The following is a 21804-nucleotide window of genomic DNA, read 5'->3' on the forward strand; positions in this document are numbered from 1 at the left end:
ATGTATGAGAAGCATTATATTACATTGTGCAGCTTCTTTATTTTCTTAGATTCTAGATTCACTTCAGGAAGTTAAAAAAATCCCTTTGAGTGTTCAGTCGGAATTATGTTACATCTATAATTTGGTGTGAAGGAGGTGACTTGGCTGGTGGACATACGCCCTAGAAACTGACAGCCAGAGCTCAAATCCTGGTGACCTTGGGCAGACTGTGTTACAGTTCCAGCTGCAGCTTCTTCATTTGTTTAAACACAAAACAAAACAAAGAACACTGAAAAGTTCTGTAATTGTGTATAAATAACACAGAACCGGTTATATATCATAAAACATAATTACATCATTGTTATGTTACTACTATCATTCATTGTTTTTCACATCCAGGAGGATATTCTTCCAGGAAAACAGTTGGTTTGAGTCTTCTTATTTCTCCCTCAGTAACATGTTGTTATTATCGTCACCTGGGTCTTGTGTGTCCCTTTTAATTTGATTCTTATGTATGTTATATTTGTATTCCAATTATTAACGCCATTGGGAGGGTGGTGTATTCTTTACCTTCATGGACAAGAACATTGCTGTTTTCATCAGTTTCGGATTCAGCTGCCTTGGAGAATTCTCTCTTCCTTGTTTTTTCACTTTACTCTCTGTTTCCTCAGGTAGACAAGACTATCGTCTGCACGTGTTTATAATTCTACCTCTTTCTTGCTGATGACGGTACCTCCTTTACCTTTGTCCTCCTCCGCAGTGGCTGGGACCTGCGGTACGATGAGTGGCAGTGAGGACCAGCATCCCCGTCTCATTTCTGTCTTAGATGAGAATGTGTCCACCGCCTCGCCGCTCACTACGATGTTAGCTAATGTTTTGATGTAGCTGTTCCTCGGCAGGGCCCAGAGCATCCGACAATGCCCCGGCTGTATTCTTTTCATCTCAGCTTAATAATCATGTTTTTAAAAATAGTCTGCTGGAGCCCTGGCTGGTGTGGCTCAGTGGATTGAGCGTGGGCCTGTGAACCAAACAACCGTGGTTCAATTTCCCAGTCAGGGCACATGCCTGGGTTGCAGGCCAGTTCCCAGCAGGGGACTCACGAGAGGCAACCACACATTAATATTTCTCTCCTTCTCTCCTTCCTTTCCCCTCTAAAGATAAATAAATAAAATTTTAAAAAATTATCTGCTGGATATAATTTGCTATTATTGTATTAAGAATGTTTCCGTTTTTATGTATTTTTGCTTTGTTTTTATGGCTATCTTGGATGTGAATAGAAGGATTAATGTCATAAAATGCATTAAGAAGTCATTTTTCTATGCTTCAGAATAGATTTTTTTTTTTTAAAGATTTTATTTAGTTTCAGAGAGAGGAGGAGGAATGGGAGACATTGATGGGTTGCCTCTCACACGCCCCCTACTGGGCACCTGGCCTGCGACGCAGGCATGTGCTCTGACTGGGAATGAAACCCGCGACCTTTAGGTTCACAGCCCAGCACTCAGTCCACTGAGCCACACCAGCCAGGTCTCTATGCTTCAGAATAGTTTATATACTATGGAAATTATTTTCTCTTTAAAAATTTGAACAAACTTTCCAAGCGCATTTTTCTTTTAAATTTTTTTATGTACTGATTTGAGAGACAGAGAAACATTGATTTGGTGCTCCCCTTATTGAATAGGGATCATCTGTGGACTTCTGTATGTGCCTGACTGGGGGGTTGAACCCACAACTTTGGCCTACAGGACAACACTCTAACCAACTGAGCTACCCGGCCAGGGCACATGCATTCTTCTTTTATGGAATCCTTTGGTATCTTTAAATTTTTCTTCCTCCCTTTTGCCCCCCTATACAAGAGGTTATCTTTCATTGTTTTCTTAATTTTAATCATAATTTTAACTTATTTTTGAATAGATGGTGAAAATCCAGAAGTTACAGAAGGACGCCTACCCTTATTTAGTTCTCCCCAGAGATAACCACTGTTCCTTGTAAATCCTCCCAAATATATTCCATGCACATATGAATATCAGAGCATGTGAACATGTCTGTTTTTACTTTCTACTCAAATATACAGTCCTATACACGCACTGGAGCACCTGCTTCGCTGGTTGCCAGTGTGCGCTGTGAATCATAGGGGATGGTCCACGCAGGCGTGTGCAGAACCGCTCTGGAAGCCCCTGATGACTTGCTGGCCACCTTCGGTGTCCCTTGGCTGCAAGCTGTCCCCATCGTCACATGGCATTTTCCCTGTGTGTCTCTGTCTTCAAATGGCCGTCTTCTTATAATGATACCCTACTGCCAGCCCAATATGACTCTGTATTAACTAATTATATCTGCCACGCTTCTATTTCCACATCAGGTCACATTCTGAGCCCCTGGGGGTAGGATTTCAACATGTACAGGGAGGGCAAAAGTAGGTTTACAGTTGCGATTATGCAGAATACAGAGCTTATTCTTGTATTGTTATTTATTATTGTTGTATTATTTTCCATACGAGTAAATGTAAACCTACTTTTGCCCTACCCAGTATGTATGTGTGTATATATATACACACACACACACATATATATTGTGAGGACACAATTCAAACCATAACATTTTTCTAGAATCTTTTGAGAGAAGGGGTGTGTGTGTGTGTGTGTGTGTGAGAGAGAGAGAGAGAGTGAGACAATGATGTAAGGCCCAAGATGCTGAACTTCCTATACATGTTGCATTCAGCCTGCCTGAGCCTAGTTTCTAGGAGATGAAGTTACAGCTTCAACCATCGCCATAATAAGCACACAGTGAAGTTACCTGAAGCTTCAGTTGGGCTTCAGAGGAATTCACAAAGCACTTTTGTCCTGGTTTGCACTTCACAGTCTGCATGCTCCACCCTCAGCCATCAACCTGCCCCCCTGCCCTTGACAGTGGGGGCTAAACGCTTGAGTTAAATGTACCGAGGAGGGTCACATGACACCCCTACCCCCCAATCAGATCATAGACTGCAGGCCAGGAGACTTCTGTTTGCACCTTGCGCTATTGTGTTCCAGGGGCCCCCTCCTGGTGTCCCCATGAGCTCCCTTGTCACCCTTTGAGAGGGACAAGAACCACAGGTAGAACTGTTCTCGAAGTAATCCCAACTGCTCTCAAGTGTTGGTCAAAAGAAGTCCTTTTTGAATGTGACAGCTGTGGTCCACTAAACCTATGAAAAGTCTGTTCACCGAGGACCAGATTTTACTGCTCGGAGCAATCACACCGCCACCAAGAGCCCTTTCTGTCTCTCTGTGGGATTTGAACTCTTGCTTGCTGTCTCGGAGTCTCAGAATTCACATGCAACCTTTCCTTGCTTTGCTGTGGTATTTTTACTATTAATCCACTCATATCTAAGTGCTTTGCTTCTTTCTTCCCCAAACACACCTTACAGCATTTCTTGCCCTTTTCAGTGGCCAAGGAAATGTATCCTATTTCTAAAATGGCAGTGAGAAGTTATCCTTCTTTTCAGGTGGACATACATATTACTGCTTTGCATTATTATGACCTTTTCCAATTTGAATATGTATGTGTGTATGTTTTGTACTGACTATATATAGTCATTTTTTTTTAATTTTAAAACCATTTCTTTTTTTTAATATTTTATTTATTTATCTTTAGAGGGGAAGGGAAGGAGAGAGGGAGAGAAATATCAATGTGTGGTTGCTTCTAATGCACCCCCTGCTGGGAACTGGCCTGCAACCCACGAATGTGCCCTGACTGGGAATCGAACCGCGATCATCTGGTTCACAGGCCCACACTCAATCCACTGAGCTACACCAGCCAGGGCTTAGTCATTTTTTATAGTCATTTTATATAGTCATTTTTTTTTTTGATGTGATGACTACATTAAGTCCTTCTGCCAATATTTATTCCCTACTTCATTCCCCCACTGTATTTTTTAAGATCCATGGACATTTTCTTGATATTTTATGCTAGTAAATCATTCTCTCCTTGTATATTATAGGATAGCTAGCCAGGAACTTTTGTTTGCATTTGTAAAGATCAGTTAGAAAATAATTATCCGCAGCAAAATTGTCAAATTAAAAAAGCAGAGGTTTTATTGTTGTTTTTATTTGTTTTAATTAGCTCCACTCCGTTGACTGCAGGCTTCAGGAAGTGCCGGCTGAGAAAGCCTGGTGGACATCATCATGGGGGAGGCGGGAAGCAGAGGCCGGTCTTGCCTTCCCCAGACCTCCCGGCAGCAATAGTTTTCTAGCAAGTAGGAAAGAGAAAGTAAGAAGGTTACCTGTGAGTTAAAACTGTTACTTTCTCTCCTATGGGGAGAATGGCATGCTTCTGCAACTGTTTCTGCTGGATTCAAAAGGGAAGTAATTGTTTCAAAAGGATGCAGAATGCTGGGCATGAGGACTATCTCCCTTCCTTTCAGAAGCCACCTAACGAAGTCTTTCCCGGAAGCAACATGCCTACTTACAAATCAGTGGTGTCCGTCTTCATCTATAGCCTGCATTCCAGAGGTCAGACACCACTGAGAACCTAAGTTGTGGTTAACTTGGGGGGATGCTCTGCCTGCCACTGAGTAAGAGGTGAGGATTGAGAGGATGGCATGCCTCCAACTCACTTGACCAGGACATTTCGACCACGATTTATTGGGTTGGCCAAAAAGTTCTTTCTAGTTTTTTTCCCCCATAGGTGGCTCCAGTAGTGCTTTGTTGTCTTTAACTTCATTTGAAACAATTTTGTTAGATTGTATTGTGACAGCTGTCATATCAGCCTGTGTTTAAAAAAACATCAACATTGGGCCCTGGCTGGAGTGGCTCAGTGGATTGAGCACGGGCCTGCAAACCAAAGGGTTGCCAGTTCAATTCCCAGTCTAGGAGGGCACATGCCTGGATTGCAGGCCAGGTCACCAGTAGGGGGTGCATGAGAGGCAACCACACACTGATATTTCTCTCCCTCTCTTTCTCCCTCCCTTCCCCTCTCTTTAAAAATAAATAAATCTTTATAAATAAAATATTTAAAAAAGAAATATACTTATAAAAATTAATAAAAATACAATAGAAAACATCAACATTGGTGAATTTTTGTGCAGCCATTTTAATATTAAAGATGGAAGAAAACATGCAGCATTTTTGATGTATCATGCTTTATTATTTCAAGGAAGGTGAAAATGCAAGTGAAACACACAAAAAAGATTAGTATATGCAGAAGGTGCTGTGACTGACTGAATGTGTCAAAAGTGGTTTGCAAAATTCCTTGGTACTATTGACATTTTGGCCAAACAGTTCTTTGCTGTGGGACTGTCTTATGCATTGGAAGGTCTTTAGCAGCACCCCTGGCCTCTACCCATTAGAAGCCTGTAGCAGGAGATAGCCAGCATACTCAAAATATCCAAAGCAATAAAGTTATTGGTGAAAATGAAAAGTGTGTCTTTTATTTTACAGGAAAAAAAATACCGACTTTTTGGCTAACCTAATAATTCCACACTATTATCAATATTTTCCCTAAAAAAATTTACACTCCTTACTACCTAACAGGACCACTAGTAGGTGAGGCATTCTCCTGAGGATGAAATTTTAGGAGGCCCTAAAAAGTCTCAGGAATCAAGTAAATAATATTTTAATGCAAAAAACAAAAAAAAAAAACCTGCCACAGTAGGCCAGCTGCTAACTGCCTGCCTTTGTAAATAAGATTTTCAGGGCTGAGATTATGATAAGAGAGGCTGGATCCTGCAAGTGCGGGGGAGGACCGTGTGTTTGGCATATTGCTTATCATGCCTGTTTTTTGCATTAATTTTGATTTAAAAAAATCACATTAACACATTTATCTTGATTATTGAGGGGTATTTTCCCCCTCCGAACCCATATACCTTGCGAATGAAGCAAGTGCCTGGCCCTGAAAATACTTACCAATGAAAAGCTATCCACAATCCTCAACCACGACTCAAATTAAGAAGCAGGCTGATCGCTGAGCATCCCTCAGCTTACAGATGCCTCCACCACGAGGTCTCCTTGTAACCTGATGGCTTTGGAGACCCTCTCCTCCGGCTTTCCTGGTATGTGTATTAAAATACATTGCACTCTGATTGGTCTCCATTCTGAGCAGCCAGAGTGACTCCACCACGTGTGCTTTTTTTGCACTTTGGCTGACGCTATAAAATGGTCTCTTTCCGTCCTCAAGTTATCTAAATGTCACTTCACTAAACAACTCCCCGCAACGTTTTTCAGAACTGAGCTGACCCGCGTGGATGTTCTTTCCAGCCGTGTCCCTACCCCTAGGCCCTGTGCTCGGCATTCGGAGGTAGGGTGACAGGACCCGGCACGGCTAGAGTCACCACGGCCGAGGACTTATCGCCTGCCCTGTCCAGCTCGCAGTACTGCGACCACATCCTTGAGCCGGGCTTCGTGTGATCGCGTCTGCGTCTGCGTCTGCGTCTGCGCGCTCCGCTTAGTCCGACGACGCGAAAAACGGCTCGCGACTCTCCCAGGTTCTGACCGGAGGGGACTAAGAAGCGTGAAAAAGCTCCCCGCGCGCCAGTGCGCAGGCGCGGTGGTACACACCGCCTCACTGTTCCCTTCTCTGACCACGCGGGCCGCGGGCCGCGAGCCCCGAGCCGCGCGCGCGGGTGCCCAGTGGGGGGCGCCATGAGCTGGGGGAGAGCCCGCGTCTGGTGTGGGCTCTCTGGGGGGCGTGGTGCGCGGCCCAAGGCGGGCGCCTGGGCCGCGAGCCTGATGAAACGGGTGACTGCTGGTGACAGCGGGCGGGGCGGCGGGCGGCGCCGAGTGCACGCCCTCCGCTCGGCCGGGCCGGGACGGTCCTCGGGCTCCGAGCGCGCCGGGCCGGGTGGGCTGACACACGGCTCGGACGCGGCACCATGCGCAGCCCCCCTGCCTGGCCGCTGGGGCTGCTCGCGAGCCGGGGCCCGCTGGCCTTCGCGTGGACACCGGCCGCCCGCGCCCCAGTGTCCCAGTTGCAGCCGACCGGCCTGGGGCCGCCGCGGCTTTGGGGAGCGGGGCCCGGGCTCCTCGCGGGTGCGGGAGCCGCGCGCAGCCCGCGCCGCGGGACCAGCTGCTGCCCCGGCGGCGGTCCCCGCGGCCCAGGCGGCGGAGCGGGCCTCGCGCGGCTCCTGGGGCTGTGGTCGCGGTCCCCGGGCGCCCTCGGGCTCCCGCGCGCCGTGCCCTCTGGCGGCCCAGCCCTCGCCCGAGGCGCCGGGGGCGATGCCTGGCGGCGCGGGCCGGCTTTGCCTGCGGCCGCGGCGAATCCTAAAGACGACTCCCGGCTGCGCCCCGCGGCGGCCGGGCGCTCGGAGGCCCGGAAGCTCCTGGGGCTGGCGTACCCCGAACGCCGGAGGTTGGCAGGTAGGGCCCTTCCGGTCCTCGCCCTCCACTTTCCCCTCTGCCAGCCAGCACACCTTCCAGAGCGCGTGGTCCCGGGGCCTCCAGCGGGGGACAGTGCGAGACCTTGGGCAGCACCGAGGGGAGGGTGGGGGTGGCTTTTTTCCCTGGGCGGTTGTACCGAGAAGTGCTGGACGGAGCGCTTGCCTCGCAGTGAAATGGTTAAGCCTTTCCAGGTGAGCTGGGCTCCGGTTTGAAGATCCGCTTTATGTTGATTTAGTTAGCTTGATGCACGTTACCCAGGAGAGCGGTGTCTCCCTAGAAGTTCAGGTCTGTTCCTCTTTGGCTCTGTCAGCATTCTCAAAATCATCTGGGGTTTCCCCGTCGCTCATTATTGGAAATTAACTCTAGCCAAAGGCATAGCTATATTTGTATTTTGTACTTACATTAATTTTAAAACATTATTTGCTTTAGGCAAGTTTATTTATCAGTCAATGTTTTTGCCATGTGAAGCGAAAGCAATCTTAACCTCCCCAGTTTGTCTCAGTGCTTCTGTCTCCCTGAGACATAAGTAGGGGGTTACTTTGCCCCTTTCAGAGTGATCTGTGAACTCCAGAAGTTTTGAGAAACTGTAGCTCACAACCCCCCTAAGTCATAAGTAAGTCATTTTTAAAAGAAAATGGACGTTTTTAGAAACAGAATCCGGAGACAGAAGTTTTTCTATAGCTCACTTTTAGCCATAATTAGAGGAATGTTTAAGTGCAAATTTTTTTAGACTTCTCAAACTCTCCATTTCTTTAATTGTATGTAAGGCCCTAGGGGTTACATTTGTGAACAGAAAGAAACCTGGTTTCTGCTTTCTGCTGGGACTTCCAGCCTGTAGTGGAGGGAGGGGGGCAGTAGTGAGATCATCACATGATTAGAGACAAAACCGCAGCTGTGCTGAAAATCTGGAAAGAGGACCTGGGAGGCTGTCACTTGCAACACCTGACACCCGTGGGGACCCCACATTCTTTGCTGCAGAGCCACTGCCTTAGAAAGGACACTCCTCCTGGGGAGTGCTTTGTGTTTCCAGCAGCTTGGTGCTGTGGAGGAGGGCGGTTACACTGGGAATGCCTTGCCTCTGGCTGAGTGTTCAAGTTTTAGGGGAGTCTTAGTATCATTGAGGTATAAAGGCAAATACTTCATTGCTTGGTTGTATGTAGATTTTGTTGGAAATGAAGATCCTTTTTTCTTTTAGAAGAAAGTTTTGAAGCCCAGATCGGGTAGCTAAGTTGGTTTGAGTGTTGGCCTGATATACCATGGTGGTGGGTTTGATCCCCGGTCAGGACACAAGAAGTGACCAGTGAATGCTTCAAGAAGTGAAACAACAAATCCATCTCTCTCGAAAAAAAAAAAAAAAATCAATACAAATATAAAACAATAAACAAAAAGAATGTGAAAAATGAAGTCATACAGGTTTGACTTACCAAAAAAAAGGAAAATGTGGCACCAGGAGCTCTCATGGACCGAGAAGCTTGAGAGAGCGGCTCTCTCTGCTCCTCCCTCCCTCCCCAGTCCTCAGTGTGTGGGCGCAGGGAAGGGGCTCTGGGGGCCTCAGATGAAGGAACAAATGATGGTGGGACCAGGCGCAGATGAGGTCTCTAGTGAGGGACCCTGAGCATGACCGATGTGGCCACCATTCTGCCTACAACTCAGAGTAAGGGTCCGCACATCCGGTTTTGTTTCGTTTCTGCAATATTAAATGTCAAGGTTCTCTGGGAGTCAGGCTTTTTGGGTGCCGCAAATGCTCAGCCCTCCTGGGTAGCCCAGCCCTTCCTCTCTGGCCATCAGCTCTGCGCCCTCCTACCGTGTCCCCACAGGCCCTGCCATGCTGACATGTTGAGGTGACAGCCTTAAACGAGGCTGTGCTTCCTTTTATTTTAAGAAGGGGAGCTATCTTGAGATGCCACACTGAATAATTGTGAACATGAAATTGGAGGATAAGGCTGGGGTTGCACAGTAATTTTTTAAAAAATTTTTCTAGAGAATAAAGTTTTTATTCACTCTGCAAAAAATGAAAGGGGCATGGTATGGAGGGGTACACCAGCTAATTTTTTTAACTTCCAAAATGTGATAAATACTTATTGTATCTTATGAGGAAATCTGATGAAACTTATTAGGACGCATGGTTTCCTCAGAAGTCATTATATATGATATTTTGAAGCTAATCTAGATGTTGGCATTAGTGGGATTAAGAGGAAGTGAGGGGTCATTAATTTGTAGCTTATCATAATAGCAGCCTCAGATGTTGGCACATCTGTTTAAAGTGGTGGAGAGAGGGCCAGTTGTGTGTGTGCACGCCTATTTTCTTTTTAATCAACAGAACAAAGAAAGCTGAGTTGAAGGAACTCCAATGTTAATTTGTTAATTTTTAGAAAAGCAAATCCAAAAATCTTTTTAAATTCAGCTATGCACTTGAACAATAATGTTTTCAGCGGCTTCAGTTTGCAAACATACCACCTGAACCGTGTGACCAGAAGACTTTGATCTTCAGTCATTTGTACTAGAAACTTAAAAACCCACTGAAATGTTTACAGATGCGTGCGGAGCACTGTGGGCATCATCTCCTTTCCCAGCCCCTCTGCCCTGCCTCCCCACACCTCACCGTGTGTGGGAATTTGCAGCTATCTTCCTGCAGCTGTGGCCTGCCAAGTGGCTCTCCAGCCTTTCTTCACTGATAATTCTTCATCTTATCGCCTTGGCCAGAGGAGTCTTAGAAGATGAAGGGACTCTCCGGGAGGCCGTGTGGACCGCTGGGATAAGGAGCAATTGGTCCGAGCCCTCTCGCTGCACCTGGCAGATAGAAGCGGCTGGGGTCTCTGACCACCCCAGGGAGTCAGGCTGGGGCCATCCTGTATAAAGTTGGGCCTTTGGGGTGCACTGTGGGCCCTTAGGGTCCTGCGAGACTATAACCATGCTGCCAGCTGGGAAGTGCTTGTGGGGCGGGCCTCTGGGTACAGAGGCAGCCTGTTCTCCCCACACGTCCCAGGCAGCTTCCCGGTCCAACTGGAAAGTACCCAGCCCTGCCTCCACCCCAACACGTTCACTTGAGGCCTCAGGGAGGACCTGGGAGGGTGCCTCTCACTGAAATTCCTGATAAGGGCTTGTGTGCTTTTAGATTAGGGCCATTCTTGGAACCTGATGCCTGCCAGGAGCTTTTGCTGATTTTGTAGTTATGTTTTATGAAGCCAGACCGTGAAGTGACTACAATAGAGTATAAAACCAGTGGGCACAGTAAGCCAGGTGAGGATGAGCAGTGCTTAGAACGATAGCTCCGAAGCCCGAGTCAGGGCGAAGGTTGTATAAGGTCAGTGGGGCTGAGCCTTTGAAATGGAGCCGGAGCTGGCTGCAGAGAGCCAGGGATGTTGGGCGTGGGAATTTCACAGAACGCAGGGCCACTCCAAGCTGTGCAGCGTGCTGGGCAGCGCTGATGGAAGTGTAAACCGTACATCAGATTTTGAAGGAACTTAGTATGAAAAAAGAGTAAAATGTCATACTTTCTTAACTCTTGATTACATGTTGATTAATACTTTGGATATAGTGAGTCGAATAAAATGTACCACTAAAATGAATTTTACCTGTTTACTCTTTTTAACGTGGCAGCTAGAAGACTTTAAATTACACAGGAGGCTCCCACGACGCGACCACTGGACAGCGAGTGCTGGAGCTGGTGGCCGCCCTCCCTGTTGTCGGTGGGCACAAACTGTGCACTCTTGGGCACACACCAGCAGCTCAGCCTTGCCCCAGACCTAGGAGGGCTCAGATCTGTGCCCCGCAGCTTCCTCCGTGGGCTCGAGACCTGTCCTGCACTCTGCCTCCCACTCGTCTCTCAGCTCCCGGTGTTTCCACTTTCTTTTTCCCCCAGCCTAGATGCCAGGCTCCTTCCCTTCAGCCTCTAACCTGCACAGCTAGCACCGCTGCTGCTGTGTTCCCTGTGATATCCACCCGCATCCAGAGAAGGCCCCCCAGACACCTGAACACTGAACGTGACTAAACACCAAAGTTACCTGAAGCTGCCTTTCCTCTTCTCCCTTCTCTCGGAGTGGGACCGCTGAGTGAAAGCCTTTGCCAAAGCCAGGCATGTGGTCATTCTTGACTCCTTGCCATAACAACAGTAATAAAGATAATAGCCCATGTTCCTCGCTTACTAGGCACTGGGCACTGCTCCAGATGCTTTACATGTGGGTTTAACTCACTGCTCACATCTCCATCAGGGACCTAGTATTTTTGTTGCCACCTTACAGATGAAGAAACTGAAGCACAGAGAGGTTGAGTGACTCACGGTCACACAGCCAGGGGTCAGAGTTAGGGTGTCGACCCTGCCAGTCCCAAGTTCAGACATGTCCCCTTTGCTCCCACCCTGCTTCACCCTAGCTCCCCCTCACCTGGCCAGAACAGTGTTTTAACTGTCCATCTGTCTGTCTGCCTTGTGTTAGCCTCCAGTCCTCTCCATTCTGCTGCAGCCAGAGTGGATTATTTCAAATGCAAATCTGACTCTGTCACTCCAGAACCTAAGGCCCTTTTAAACCTGTTTCACTGCAAATTCCCTAATCTTCTGTGTAATCTAGAACCTGCTATCTTTCACTCTATTTCTCTATTTTTCAGTACTCTCCCCTGTGCTCGGTGAGGTCCTATGCACCTGTACCCTGCAGCCTTTCTGCCCCATGAGCCACCCTAACCCCCAGGCTAGGTCTGTGCCTTTTCTCTGCACAGGCCTCGTCTTCCCACATTTCTTGGAGATCAGAAAGATCAGCTTGGTTCTCAGAACGTGGTTCTGTGTTATACAATACTGGGTGACATTAGGTAAGCTTCCTCACCTGTCTGGGCTTGGGTTTCCTTTCTGAAAAGCCCAGAATGATAAGGGTGTAGGGAGGGTCAAAGGAGATGATCTATATCAATTCTGATGGTGCCAGGACTCAGTGCCTCATCTCGAGTCCCTGAATGGCAGTGGACGTAGCTGTCCCTTCTACCAGCAATCTACATTTTACTTTTTCTTTCCTCTTTTTTTTAAAAGACTTTATTTATTTATTTATTTTATTTTTTAGAGAGAGGTGAAGGTAGAGAGAGAAACATATATGTGTGGTTGCCTCTCATGTGGCGCCCATTAGGGAACTGGCCTACAACCCAGGCATGTGCCCTTATTGGGAATCGACCCAGCAATGCTTTGGTTCTCAGCCTGCGCTCAATCCACTGAGCTACACCAGCCAGGGCCTCTTTCTTCTTTCTTTTGAAGGATATTTCTTTCACCAGATGCCACAGTACAGTAGGAAAAGGGCAACAGAAAGATACTTTAAACTCTCAAGAGACAGCAGAAGTTGCCGAGGTCCCTTCACTGTAGGATAGGAGCAAGCAAGAAACTTAACCATGGAGAAAATGTGGAAAAGATTTCAGGGTTGCAGAATACCTGGCTTGTCGAGTTCAGGGAGGAGTCCGAAATAGTTATGGTACAAGTTGAAAGTCATTGATGTCAAAGGCAATAATATGTAAGAAAACTTGGATTAACAAGATCCACCAAAAGCTGAACAAATCTTTTTTTTTTTTAACCTTTGCTGACAGTCAACCTGTAAGAGAAAAGAGGCAGATGGCAAGAAAACAAGCTGGTCATCTTTTTTTTTTTTTTTAATTACATGGGGAAAAAATGTAATGGGATATCTTGGAACAAGTTTGGAAGTAGCTAAATTCCTTCCTCTTTGTGTTATCATTACTGTGTAAGAACTAGTTTTGAGAACCAAAATCATCAGACATTTCATTCATGAAACACAGATTCTTCTCTTGGAATCATGACTTTGATTCAGAACCAGAGGAAGGAGGGCGAGAGGGGTCTTCACAGAACCTCACATATATCACACTTTTGGGTCACACTTTTGGCTGAGTTTCAGAGCAAACAGACTTGAAAGGTTAATTACCAGTGAAAGACGAAACCCAAGGCTTTCAGGTCAATCCCTAGCTCACCAGGGCACCTGCTACTGGAGCCTGCCAGTTCCTCCTGGGCCTGTGTCCTGCAGAACCTGGAGCTAGACAGCTTCCCTTTCAGCTTACGGTCCTTCTTGGCACCTGAAAACAAGACCCCAGTTCTTAAAACAAGGTGAAATGGGCCTTGGCTGGGTTCACATTATTTAGTTAAGTTGTGATTAGGGGGTTTTAAGCCAGAGCCATAGGCTTTCTGGCTGTGTGCAAAGGAGTCAAGTCATTTCCACTTACACTTTCTGAGCTACCAGATCTCACATTCGTAATTAGGCTGTTGAAGAACTTTGGTCTGATACACTTCTGTGCCTCCCTTGTCAAAGTTCAATTTGTTCATTCATTTAGAGTTCAATTTATTCATTGAAAGTTCAGTTTATTTGTTCATCAGAACTTTGGTCTGACACTTGTATGCCTCCATCATCGAAGTTCAGTCCATTCATTCATTAGTTCATTATGCAGCTTTTATCCTGTGCCTGTCTCTGTAAGCAGTGGAGTTACAGTAGCGAACACACAGAAGCCTTTTACGTCCTCGCAGACAGATAGACGGTAAACAGGTGAACCGTTTAGCCTGCCCGAAGGTGGATGTGCCCGCAGAAGAAAGGAGGGGTGAGGCAGGCAGCGTTGGGTGTCTGTATTTGACACCAGGCAGAGCAGGCCTTCTTGAGGAGAGGGCGTAGACACTCTCAAGAAAGAGACTGGTTGTGAGAAATGTTCCCTACTTAAAAGGTTCACATCTCACCTAGAGCTCTGTTTGCCAGCTAGCCTGAGTTTACTCTGTAGTGTTTTTATTAAGGTTGCATAAAAATAATACCTTTCACTGAAGTGTTAGCCTTAGGCCAAGCCAACAGAAGCAACTGCTGTTTGCAGGGTGTTGGGAACTCCCATCTCTGGGGACTCAATCCCTGCTGTGTCCCCTGGCAACCTCGCTGGCCACTGACTCTCTAATGGTGGCACTAACTGGGTCTGGAGAGGACCCAACTCAGGAGGTTCACGATGGCACATGCCCAGCCCACCAGTCACCCAGCACCACTCAGAGGAAGGGGCCTGTGTTGCTTGCTTCTTGCCACTCTCCCAAGATGTTCTGGGTATGTATTTTGTTTGAAAGACCAAAGAAAGAGCCCCCCAAATGTTGATGTCTGTGTCCTTGACTTTTTCCTCCAACAGTGCATCTTGGTGGATTGCTCAGTACCTACAGTTGTCTCCTTCTCTTCAAAGACTCCATAGTATTTATAAAACAAATGCCCCATGAATGATTTACCTTGTTCTGCCTAATTAGGATATTTTGAATCTTTTGCTGGGATGAACAATACTGTACTGAAAATTCTGGGATGCACAAGTTTGCATACACACACAGGAGTGTGTGAGTTTAGTTCATAGAGGTGGAATAGCTAGATCAGAGGGAACAGGCATTTACATTTTGACCAAGACAGTCAAATCGCTACCAATTGCAATGACACCGTTTGCGCTCCGACGAACAGTGTAAGTGCCTCTTCCCACAGCTCACCGGCCGGCGCGTCATCCACCTCTGACCTCCACCAACCCTGCGAGTGGAAGGGGTTTGCGTCTTTGGGGTTTGCGTCCCTCTGATTACGGTGGCAGTGGTCTGTGATGTGTGCTGTTCCTGACTGAATATTCCCAATATTTCCTTTTCTTTTTTAAATAAGATTCTGTCCCCTTTTTTGGGGTGTGTGAACAGTTGGGTTCTTATTTTCATGTCAGGCTGATACTCTGGCGCTATATTCCCCAAAGCAGTAATATCAAGGACACAACACCTGTGTAATGAATGCCTGCGACTGCTCTCCAAAGTGTATTCAAAGTATTTTGAAATGCTAGACAGAAGCAAAAATTTTACCTGCATAATTTGTTCAATAAGCTAAGACACATTTAGATGCCAGGGAATAATGATGAAGAGCAGGGGTGTGGGGAAAAAATATGGTCTGAGATGAGCGGCCACATCAAGAGGCAGAAAGGGAGGCCAGACGGAATTTCGGAGCTAGCCCTGTTGCTCCTAGCAAGGAGGGGGTGCTCAGATCAGGGTGAAGCAGGCCGTTGTTGTCCAGGGTGCAGGGTCAGATCAGTTCCTCGTTACAGTTACCCTACTCGCTCTGGCCCTGGAACCCGCCGGTCCTTCCATTTACTCGAGGGTCTGGGAGCCAAAGGGAGGAAAGTCTTGGCACCCTGCCCCTTTGCTGAGGGGCCAACGACCCTGAGAGTTGCCCGTGTTTTCCAGCCGCGGTCGGATTCCTGGCCGTGTCCAGTGTCATTACCATGTCTGCCCCCTTCTTCCTGGGGAGGATCATCGACGTCATCTACACCGACCCCGCGGCGGACTGCAGCAGCAGCCTGACCCGCCTCTGCCTGGCGCTCAGCGGCGTGTTCTTGTGCGGTGCTGCGGCCAACGCTGTTCGTGTCTACCTCATGCAGACCTCAGGTGAGGGGGCCCCTCATCCTGGGGTCTCCCAGAGAACGAGAAGGGGAGCCGTGCGGGCGTCACGCGCCCCAGGCCCCAGGCTTTTCCTCTCTTCTGTGTCACATTCATTGGGGACACTGGCCGGATGTGGGAACTGAGAAGTGTTTCAGATCAAGTGCTCTCTTCTCTGTTTTCCTTCTCCGTGAATGGGAGCTGAGCAGTGTTTTCTGGGAGGTTTGAGAACAAAGCCTGCTCTCAGGAGGCCAGAGTTGGGGGGCCTCTTTCGGGGGGTTCTGCTCCCCCTGTAGTGGGAGCTGCACGGCAACCTGACACTGGGCCTGTGTTGGGCCGGGCTGTTAGCGGACAGGTGACTCCCGCAGCAAGGGCGAGTGCAGGACGCCCGGCTCTAAGTCGGTTGCTAGCCATTTAGCTAATAAAATAAATGCTGTTGATGAGTAACCAGTTGTTACCATTTGAAAGTTCAATACAGAAAAGGGTTGCCAAGGATAACACAATTAGTTTTTGAGCACTTAATGTAGTAACACTTCTTTGTAAATGATGTGTTTTGAGAATCTCTGTCACATTATGTTGACATCATCACTAGCCTCTCCTCAGCATTCACAGTCTGCAGTTACTAAGCGTTACTAGCACCTGCCTGTCCATCTGCCAGGGTGCAGGCGAGTCTGTGCCCAAGGGGTCAATAGGGCACCAGATGTCCCCCAAGGCTGCAGCAGAGGAGGGGCGACGACATCGGGCCAGGCTGCGGGGAATCAGGAGTCCGGACGCCAGCCAATGCCGTTTCTGTTTGCTTTTGCAGGTCAGCGCGTTGTGAACAGGTTGAGAGCTTCACTGTTCTCCTCCATTCTGAAGCAGGAGGTTGCTTTCTTTGACAAGACTCGCACAGGAGAGCTGATTAACCGCCTCTCTGCAGACACTGCACTCCTGGGGCGCTCGGTGACCGAAAACCTCTCGGATGGGCTCAGGGCTGGGGCCCAAGCCTCTGTCGGTATTGGCATGATGGTACGTGGGCCCGGCTGGCACTGAGACCTTCTCATCAGGCCTTGGCCTGCACCAGGCTGCTCAGGTCCCTCTGCAGCCACTTGGCCAGGAGCGGAGCCCCAGAGGCTGCAGGGACCCAGAGAGAGAGCTTCTTCCCACGTGCCCTGGGCACTGGCATTTCCCCAGAATGAGATCTTATCTGCAGAAAGGGCTGCTGGGATTAGAAAAGATTACGTTGTGGCCTGGGTTTTCTGAGAATGCAGGGAGGCGGAAACAGGCAGCATGTGGCAGCCACCCCTGGGTGCTGAGCAGTGGGTGAGGGGAAAGACAGGAGGCCACCCACCCTCCCCCAGAGGCAGCGAAGCTGCCCTGCCATCTTGGGGGTCAAGAGGAAGGAAGGCCAACTCCATCCTCCTGGACACAGAAGCAGGCCTGCCCGCCTTCAGGGGGCGCTCCCTCCACCCCCAGCCTGTTCCTTTCCTAACAAAGCCCCTGAGTGCCCGCCCCCTGCTTGGCACACCTCCACAAACCACGCCTCCTCAGACTGGCGCTGCTTGTCGGTAGATACAGGGTGCAAACCCCACACGTCACTTAAAATTCCCCAGTAGCCACTTTTTAAAGAGCAAAAAGGAAGATGAGATTAATTTTAATGTATTTTACTTAATAATATATTTTATAATTAATTCACCATGTAATTAATATAAATTATGAGTCAGGTATTTTCTATTATTTTTTCATATTGAAATCTCAAAACCCAGTGTGTACTTTAATACTTATAAAACATCTCAACCCAGATGGTAAGTTTTCATTGGAAATGCTTGATCTGTATTCAGATTTCATCAAATTTGCCCTTGAAAAAGTAGATCGATGGTATACCGAGTTTTCCAAACATACTGATAATTTAACCAATGACTTAAGTAGAAGCGGAGCATGGGTTCTTAAATTTTCATTTTAATTAGCTGACACGAAATGAAACTAAAATTCAGTTCCTCAGTCACGCTGACCACATTTCAGGTGCTCAGCAGCCACGGGAGGCTCCCAGCTCACACAGCGCAGTCATGGGCTCCAGGGTGAGGCCCGGCACTAACCCGTCCTCACTAGTGGGAAATCTTGGGGGTTTGTCCCATGTGGCACTTAGGCCAGAGCAGAACAACCTGCTGCCAGCGTGAGCCTCTAAATGTAGCTGACGGCACGGAAAACAGCTTTGACATCTCGCGTTTTCCCAGCCAAGAGAGAAGCAAGGCTCTGGAAGAAGAGGCTTCCTGCATTAGAGTCTCACATCTAAGTATCAGTAGTTCTGGGGCTTGGGAAGAACTGGGAACCCTTTGTTGTGACAATTAGTTCAGCTGGCTGGCCGGAAAGGACCTGTCTTGGCTCGGGCCGGAATAACCAAGCACCACAGACTGGGCCACTCACACAAGAGATGTAATTCTCGTCGCTCTGGAGGCTGTCCTCTTAAGGACAGTAATCCTGGTGGATCAAGGCCCCACCGTTATAACCTCATTTCACCTTAATTCCTTTCTTAAGGACCCCATCCTCAGATACAGCCACAGGGGGAATGGGGCTTCAGCATATGACTTTTGGGGGGGGCACCAACATTCAGCCCATCACAGCCTCGTCAGCCGGCACCCCCTGGGGCCTGGTCTTCAGCTGTGCAGGAACAGGGGCGCGCTTCGCTTCTCCTGCAGAGCTCCTTGGGTCGGGTTCACGGTGAGCCTACTCACAAGAACCGAGGGACATCTATGCAGTGCTGCCAGTTCGGCAGTTCAGACGCAGGATCCTCCGCCCTAGCGTTCGGTGTGCGTTCCTGCCACTCCAGCATTCCTTGTGGTGACCGAACCCTGCATCGGCTTCAGAAGCTTATTACCTAAAGGGTTCTGAGACGGACCACACAGGCACTGGGGAACCCCAAAGGACTCTCCTGCCCCACCGCAGAGCACCCCGTGTGCCTGGTTCACTGGGGCTCAGGTGCACTGAGGCCCAGATGCCCTGGTCGCGTGTCCGCCCCTGCAGTGTGACCCTCTCCCCGGGGCCCTGCTGGACTGTGAGGCCTCTCTGCTCCAGGCAGACCATTCCTGCCTCAGAGCCTTTGGGCTCTTGCTCTTCTAAGACCACACGACACCTGAAGTTACTCCCTCTCTTTTATCTGCTTCTTCTCTACCTGTCTGCTTTCCTCTCCCCTTGGGTGGAACTCCACGCAGGTCATTTCTCTCCCAGGCACCTGGGAGAGGGTTTGTTGCAGGCGGACATTCAGTAATGAGCTGTTGAATGAGTAAATGGATGCATGATGGGTGGTTCTCTCCATTACTTTACATTTCAGTCTGCAGCCAGTGCTGTCTCAGCACTTTGGGACAGCCCTGTACCGACTGTACTATTTTCTGTGCAATTGAGATTTGGCAGATTTTAATAATTTGGTGAAGAGATGCTAGTGCCATTTAAAACACAGTCGCCACGTTGCAGGGGTGACAGGAACCCCCACCATGTTGCTTCCAGAAGCCGGCTATTCCTTCTTTGAGCAACTCCAGCTGTTAGGAATCTCCTCCTTATGATGAGTTCAGATCCACTGAGCCATGCAAACCACTGTAACTTGTCACTACGTCCTCCCCCACATCTCTTTCATCGGTCACATGATGCAGGTGTTTGGGTCTCTGCCATCTTGGTCATCTCAGGGGGACCCATTGCCCTGGTTCAGTGTCCTTGACGTGGTCCAGACTTGAACACAGAATTCCTGGTATGGCCCGGGAAGCATGGGCAGGATGGGCCTCCTTCCCTCACTCCTGCCCTGCTTCCCCCTTCTCTGCTGCTGAACGGCGAGGCCTCATGTACACAGCATTGTACCAGCCATGGTACAGCGTGGAGGGTAAAATACTTCCACCCTTTCTTCAGCAGCTGTGGCCTGGTCACATCACTCCTGTGTGGCACACTGCAGACTCACGGGTTTTATGAAGATTGACGATGTCTGAAAAGCTCCCCCCCAGTGCAAGACGTACGCTGCTGAGACAGTGCCTTCAGGCCTGTCTGCTCATTGAAACAAACACCCACTCACCTACAGTAGGTGCTGCGAGTTTCTGGCTACTCTGTGTGACAAAAACCTTTGTTTTTAACAGTTTTTCGTCTCACCTCATCTGGCAACTTTTGTTTTGAGTGTGGTGCCTCCAATATCCATCCTCGCTGTGATGTACGGGCGGTACCTACGGAAACTGACCAAAGTCACGCAGGATTCCCTGGCGCAGGCCACTCAGGTAAAGGCCCTTCCTCAGCACGGTCTCCAGTGGGCAGACCCCAAGGGATCTGCTTTCCCAGCAGTCCCTGCTTCTCCCTAGTTTCACCCCAGGGTCCTAGGCACCGGCAGTACTCTGCCTTCTAGACTGGATTACTGCCCACACGGCACATGGGCCCAACTTGGAACACGTGTGGATTTCTTACTTCCTGCCCTCGCTATTTCCAGGAGGACGAAAAAGCTAATCATTTTTCCAAAACACTTTGTGGATGACGCTCTATTCCTCATGAATTAATAAGGGTGGCTTTGCACTGCTGTCCAGTGTTGCCTTTCAAAAAATTAAAAATAATTGCTATATTTTTATATAGCAAAAACCGTGAATGTTCTATTTGAAAATATAAAGAAAAAAAATAGCACGCATAATCCTACCTCTCAATTATTATTAACATTTTGGACTCAGTCCTTCTAATACTTTTTTCCTCTGTGTAAAGGTATATTCTGTGTCCAGCTGCCTCCCCTCCTGTTTATCTTCTACCTTTGTCTACCATGTGCGTGTGTATAGATCTGTGTTTCCAAGACTAAGATTGTTCTCTATATCCTTTGCAGTCTCTTTTTGACTTAGTCGTGTATATAAGCCACTTTCCACCGATAGTGTCGTAAAATGAGAGCCACCTTTTAACGGTGCCTCTAGCAGTCTTAGCATGTGTCCTTGCTCCCCCTGAAACGGTTCTGTTATTCTCCCAGCTAGCTGAGGAACGTATTGGAAATATAAGAACTGTCCGAGCTTTTGGGAAGGAGAGCACTGAAATAGAGAAATACAACAGCAAAGTGGACTACGTCCTGCAGTTGGCACGGAAAGAGGCGTTCGCTCGGGCTGGCTTCTTCGGAGCTGTGAGTACATCATTCTGGAAAGAGTGACAAAGGTAGATGTTATGATTAGGAGAGATTTTACTCTGTGACTCTTGCCATGAATAAAAAATGATTCTATTCTGCCTCGAGACTAAGAATTGCCTTCCTAAAAATATTTTTTTGTGAAAGAAGAGGAAAACAAGAAAATGGAATTGGAGAAAAGGCAATGAATGGGTGGGGAGACCGAACAGGAAGGGGCCAGGCACTGACCCTCCAAGCGTGGTCCAGACCGGCTGCATCCACCTCACTGGGAGCTACGGAGACTTGAAGACTCTCCACTCAGCTCCAGAGCTACTGGATCAGACACTCTGCAGGGGGCGGAGTCGGGGAGCAGCGATACCTGATGTATCAGCTCCTCTGCATCATTCTGATGCAGGCAGTTTGAGACCCACTGAGGAGTAACCAGGAGAGCCTCAGTGTATTTCGAGAAGGAAGTCTAAAAAAATGGATCACCAGGAACTCAAATTAGACACCAAACTAGAAAGTCACCATGAGGCCAAATTCATCATATGTTCAAGCCGGAAACAACTTTAGAGGTGATTCAGTAATGGCCGCGAGTCAACAGATAGGAAAACAGGCCCAGAGAAGGCAGTGCGTAGCAGAGACCACCCGTCCCACACAGGCCGGGGTGGGCCAGAGGTCCCGTCTGGGCCCAGCGTGTCACATGAGAGCACACAAACCCACGTGCTGGCTGTGTGTGTATGTTGCTTCCAGTTAGGGGATGAATCCCTGACACGAGTTTCTCCTTTGCAAACTGAGCAGACAGAGTAAAACAGGAATCTGATGGGCGACTTGGCTTCCAGGTTTCCATACCGATGAGATTCCTTCTTTCAATATTGCAATATTTCAGAAGTATTTTTTTTTAATTTAGGTAAAAACATAATACTTTGGAAAAATCTAGCTGTGATAATTAAATGCAGAGAGGACATTACAGACCATTTTAATGCTTTTTGCATTTGGGGTCCCCGGTTGCCCCCTGA

The 21804-nt window shown here is 48.2% G+C and overlaps 1 protein-coding gene and 1 long non-coding RNA gene across 2 annotated transcripts in view; one reads left to right on the plus strand and one right to left on the minus strand.

Moving 5' to 3' along the window:
• Positions 1 to 4020: 4020 nt before the first annotated feature.
• On the minus strand, positions 4021 to 6338 carry LOC119048524 (uncharacterized). Its single transcript, XR_005082355.2, has 2 exons — positions 5856 to 6338; positions 4021 to 4200 (listed from the first exon to the last, which is right to left on the minus strand). It is a non-coding gene; the product is annotated as an uncharacterized LOC119048524 (long non-coding RNA).
• Positions 6339 to 6660: 322 nt separating this feature from the next.
• Positions 6661 to 21804, plus strand: part of ABCB10 (ATP binding cassette subfamily B member 10) — a 30799-nt gene continuing 15655 nt past the window's right edge. The window contains exons 1-5 of the mRNA XM_037144114.2: positions 6661 to 7304; positions 15517 to 15717; positions 16514 to 16716; positions 19803 to 19937; positions 20660 to 20806. Of these exons, the coding sequence (XP_037000009.2) occupies positions 6821 to 7304; positions 15517 to 15717; positions 16514 to 16716; positions 19803 to 19937; positions 20660 to 20806 (1170 nt within the window). The 5' untranslated portion in view covers positions 6661 to 6820. The remainder of the gene's footprint in view (positions 7305 to 15516; positions 15718 to 16513; positions 16717 to 19802; positions 19938 to 20659; positions 20807 to 21804) is intronic.

This window comes from Artibeus jamaicensis, unplaced genomic scaffold, assembly GCF_021234435.1.
Source record: "Artibeus jamaicensis isolate MK-2021 breed Jamaican fruit bat unplaced genomic scaffold, CSHL_Jam_final contig_467, whole genome shotgun sequence".
In the NCBI taxonomy this organism is placed as follows: domain Eukaryota; kingdom Metazoa; phylum Chordata; class Mammalia; order Chiroptera; family Phyllostomidae; genus Artibeus; species Artibeus jamaicensis.